This window comes from Sinohyriopsis cumingii, chromosome 10, assembly GCF_028554795.1.
Source record: "Sinohyriopsis cumingii isolate HCF-2022 chromosome 10, ASM2855479v2, whole genome shotgun sequence".
Classification (NCBI taxonomy): domain Eukaryota; kingdom Metazoa; phylum Mollusca; class Bivalvia; order Unionida; family Unionidae; genus Sinohyriopsis; species Sinohyriopsis cumingii.
The window spans coordinates 113,533,543-113,538,991 of record NC_142970.1 but is presented as its reverse complement, the minus strand read 5'-3'; the positions used below and the strand labels follow the sequence as shown (position 1 = coordinate 113,538,991).

The 5,449-nt window shown below is 35.3% G+C and overlaps 1 protein-coding gene across 1 annotated transcript in view; it reads left to right on the top strand.

Moving 5' to 3' along the window:
* Positions 1-4,519, top strand: part of LOC149791046 (transcription factor Sp9-like) — an 8,099-nt gene extending 3,580 nt beyond the window's left edge. Inside the window, exon 2 of the mRNA XM_089972955.1 lies at positions 2,528-4,519. Within this exon, the coding sequence (XP_089829081.1) occupies positions 2,528-3,751 (1,224 nt within the window). The 3' untranslated portion in view covers positions 3,752-4,519. The remainder of the gene's footprint in view (positions 1-2,527) is intronic.
* Positions 4,520-5,449: the final 930 nt, after the last annotated feature.

Sequence of the window (5,449 nt, the reverse complement as noted above, 5' to 3'; positions counted from 1 at the left end):
ACGCGAATCTGCTGAGCTTTGAACCAGAGAAAGATACATATAAGGGAAAGAACCTCATATTTATCCACTTCTCTCCTAGGTGACCTAGGGTGAAACATGTAAAGTTTAAGCAAACAAATTATCGCCATCTTGTTAAAGAAATTGGAAATTGAATTACCGTACCTTGCCGAGCCTTAATGGTACATTGACAGCGTTGGATTTTCTCATAAAGAAATTTCTCTCCGGGCGCCAGCGGCATAGCGCTTGTGTCTTACAAAATAAATAAGTCTATTTACTTTTATGCTTTAAGCAGCTAAATATGTTTACTTGACTAAGAAGTTGTATTTTAAACTTTGTACTTTGATTTTTAAGGATATCCGGTACAATTTAGTATAATATTTATTTGCTACTTTCTCTGTTTTCGTGGTTATTGATTATTTATGAATTTATTTTTTATTTATTTGTGCTGAGAATCAATTTAGATAGGAGAAATGGCAGATAACATCATGAGTACGCAGACAGGAATGTAAATAAGAATTTGCATTGAAATTTATTGTTTTTGCAGTGTAGTGTTCTGTCTGTCTATCAATCAATATAATTAAAATTGAACAAAGAAAGAAGTTCTCTATTTTTGTGTTTGCTTATGTCTTCCTCTATATACGAAATATTTACGATTTTGTTTTCATTACTCTCTCTCTCTCTCTCTCTCTCTCTCTCTCTCTCTCTCTCTCTATATATATATATATATATATATATATATATATATATATATATATATATATATATATATATTCAGATTTTAACTGTATGTACGATATAAGTATGCACACACGCACACGTACAGACACACACATACATACACACACAAGCACACACATACACACACACAAGCGGAACAATACATCCACCGTGTTGAAATTAAATAATTTTCCCGATATTTATCTTCTATCCATTTAGCTTATTTAAATACGTTTCGGTTATGTTGAATATACACAATAAAGCTTTGTTGTTTTAGTTCTAAATTTAAGATAAGAATGGATTTGATGTCTTCATCACTAAAGTATTATTTCTTCTATCAAAATGAAATTCTTTATAAATAGTTCACACCAAGACATTGGTCATTTAATTTGATGCAAGATTGTCCGAAAAGGATGAGCAGTGAAATCTGGAGAATAAGACCAACACAAAGTCTTATCAAAGGATTTCCACGAATTGCACAGAGTTAGCAAAACTATTTCTTGATTTTACATACACTGGAGTGAAATTTTAGTTCCGACTTTAACTGTTTGTCGGACTAAACAAGATAGCCAATGCACCCGGTTACCTGTGTGCCAATGAGCGTACAACATGCCATAAATCAACCAGGCTAATTTTGGACAGGTGGGAGAAATTATCGGAGTTAAGACTTACAAACTATATATCGAGAATTTTACCTGTCAATCGAATCGAAAAATTCCTCCATGATCAAAGCGAATCCTTGTTCACCGCACCAGTCTTCGAACATAAGTCTGAACGAATTTGTTCATCGTAACGGAAAATTATACGACCTTAAATAAAACGGGTGAGCGGCTAGAGGACAAATATACCTTAATTATTTCCATCTAATTTTTCTTACCGTCGTTACCTTCTCTGAAATACAATATAAAAAAGCGGTCAGTCATCTAGAAGTGAATTAAACATCGAAGTGCTACAAACACAATGATTGGATGATCCAAGGGTGTGCTAAAATTAGATCGATTTAACTAATGAACGCTGTAGCTAATGCTTTTCGTCAGATTTAAACTGGAAAATCAATCGCTCATTGATAGTGGCAAAGAAACACTCGGCAAAAACGTCTTTATGGACTGTAAGATGTATGTGAGTGTGCTTCTCATTTTCATACAGACAATAAATCGAAGATCAAGAAACAAGAGACTTTGGTACCATAGCTTTCCTGCCCGTTTAAATTAACTTCACTATTTTGCATATTAGAAATCACAGATAAAAATAAATTTGCATGAAAATGAGGCTGATATAAACACAACTGCTGAGATATTAATTTGGACGGTTTGCTTTTTGAGCCATAACAAATATTTCAGATTGAGGAATCGTATATTCAACCCTATCCGTTAGCCACTTCTTACACATTCACGTGTCCCCATTAAGCTCCTGGCCCTTTCTGTAATGAACCAAATAGGAATAATTTGCACTGTAGCCAATGGTATGCACGTTTTGCATCTTAAATTGAACTTTAAACACCTAATTGATCACCTTTAGAATTCAGTTAGCTCTGGTGTCTGAAAGAGAATTATTCAGACAAATAAGTTTTAATTAACACAGGTTGGATTTTTATATATTTTTTTAATACATTTTATGCATTTGACATTAGAAAAGGACAAATTTAAAAGACTGGTGAATTAGGATAGCATATACACCCTAGAGGTTATTCATGAATACTTGTATATAGATTATTTTTAAATCATATGCTGATGTTCTCACGTCTAGTGTTTTCTGTGGATGAGACAGAAATGAGAAAAACTGAGGACAATCAAATTTCTTTCTATTGCAGGATTTACATCATCCATTTGGCGGAGCACCCTTGGCCATGTTGGCAGCCCAGTGTAATAAAATATCCACCAAGTCTCCACCTCCTCTAGCAGATGCTGCTGTTGGTAAGGGATTTCATCCCTGGAAGAAACAAGAACCTTCAAGTGAACAGTCTAACTTTTTACTAATGGCATCAAACAGGACATCTTCATTTACTCCAACAATTACTTCCGGTGCAGGCTACACCCGCGATAGCGGCTACTTGAATTGTTCCTCCAACTACAACTGTGATCTTTTGTACCCTTCCAGTTCACTTTGTTCCCACACTCAATCTGACTCTACGCAGCAATCGTTTCTTCAGAAAATGCATGGTGACACGGGATTGATGGATTCAAGTTTTGGTGGAGTATATTCAAGGGTCGCAGGCGTAGGCGCTCATCAATATGAGTCCTGGCCATTTGGAATGTCTGGTGCACATTCGCACGGACACAACCTGAAAAGTGAGGTGCCTGGTTCGCTAAGTTCTATGTCGCCATGGTGGGATGTACACCCGGGTTCTACAAGTTGGCTACCAGAAGTGTCCACTACATCTGGTCTACATTCCCAGATTTCATCATCCTATCCTGCAGCAGACCTGAAGCTTGGCCTTGGATCGTCTGGTAGTAGTTACCTTACTTCCGGACAGCAATTTTTATCGGACACTTACAAATCAGTGCTACCTTCACAGAATGATATTGGATCATCAATGAGCCCTCTCTTCTCACGTGGAACAGTTCCAAGCTTATCAAGTTCAAGGTCACCAAAAAGATACGCAGGGCGCGCTACTTGCGCGTGCCCAAACTGTCAGGAAATTGAAAGACTCGGTCCTGCAGGCGCTCATCTTGCCAAGAAGAATATACACAGTTGTCATATTCCTGGATGTGGAAAGGTTTATGGGAAAACGTCCCATTTAAAAGCACATCTTCGCTGGCATACGGGGGAACGTCCATTTATCTGTAATTGGTTGTTTTGCGGGAAACGATTCACACGGTCTGACGAGCTACAGCGACATCTGCGGACTCATACGGGTGAAAAAAGATTTGCATGTCCGGTGTGCAATAAGAAATTCATGCGCAGTGACCACCTCAGCAAGCACGTCAAAACACATAGTTATCCTGATGGAAAGAAACCGGGAAGTGGAAGTGAGGATGAGAATTCCCAAGGTTCTCCTAGAGAACCATCAACTGGTAAAGCTTTAGACACGTAAACTGCCGTTATGTGGCCAAAGTTAAACAAAACCCATAACTCTGTTATTAAACTAGAAAGGAATACAGACAGTTTCCTTCGGATTGTTGATTATTTGCTAATACTGACACAAGATTGCAACACACGCATTTGTGGTGTTAGTGATATATATATATATATATATATATATATATATATATATATATATATATATATATATATATATATATATATATATATATATATATATATATATATATATAATACGTGCGGTAAATATTTCAAACATTGAATTTTATTGTCGTACATGCTTAAAGTTCAGTGAGGAAAGCCATTCAAACTTTGAACAATTTGAAACAATTTACTTTACCAATCGATGTTCATGACACTTAACGATTCATTGACTCAAGGAAAATACCTCACCTTGTAAAACATTTTTCTTATGTTCTAATGGTATAAATCGTTTTAATTTTTATATAGTTTCCAAAAGTCTGAATAGGATTGTAAGAGAGCAGTTCTGGACTTAAGCTGAGTATTAAACTTTCAAGAAATGAAATCGAGGAAAATTGCCTTTAATTCAGGTTATGAGACGGGAATTAAGAGAGGCAATCTAATCTTGCATGCATGTTTCAATGTTTTGTGATAAACCTTCTGAGTAAATCTCGAAAAATAAACGCCGTCATAGTACTGAACTTGTAATTGTTGTCAACACGAAATTATTTCTTAAATGGTTTTCGTCTAGAGAAACCAACATCGTGAAATATACAAAGATAGCGACTGAGTGTAACTATATATATATATATATATATATATATATATATATATATATATATATATATATATATATATATATATATGTATATGGGGCTAAGCATGACGAAAGGTGCCTTCTGGCATAAGAATTCGATATCTGCCTCTTAGCTTTTTTGGATAGAGGGAAGCAAAGCGTTTGATAATCAGAGTCATTGGCGAATTTTAATTAGATTACATGTGTACTCAAACACTTAAACACTACTGATATTCCACAAAATGTTTGATGACATGAAAGTCACAGTTACTTAGGTCATTGTCATCATGTTTGATTACAATCCAGATATCTTTAAGCTACGAACGGAGTAGAAATTATTATCGTTTTAATTTGTGCATTAAAAAATATAAATATACTGCCTGAATGTAAATGTATCAGATATTACCAATTAAATTCAAACATTTGCGTATATGTTCTGGGGTACGATATTTGCCATTGCTGATATAGTTCTGATCTCACTCAGAAAAATCTAGTTGCATTAGTTTACGAATCCTAGTTAGCAATAAAACCTGTTTTGGATTTGTTGAAAACGAAACTCACACCGATATTAATATATGGAGTAACAATATATGGTTCAATACAAGATATGGAGACACTCGAAGAAAGTGGCGGTTAATTTGTGTGACTTACTTCGGGAACATTTTTGCTTTTCTCAACAGCAAGAAAATTGGTTACTTAAACTCAAAACATTATCAATATACTGCAGGACATGAAATCATATTATATCCAAAATTATCTCCAACTTAACAGAGTCTACCAAATCTTAGAGTCACGTTGAACCAGCCTACAGTTTGCCACATAACCGTAATGGGTAAGCAACGTCACAGTTAGGAATTGTATTGCGTCTTACAGAAGAAGAGCCAGTCAGTGTGGCTACAAAAGTTTCTATTTTGTCAAGAAACAGCGTAACTA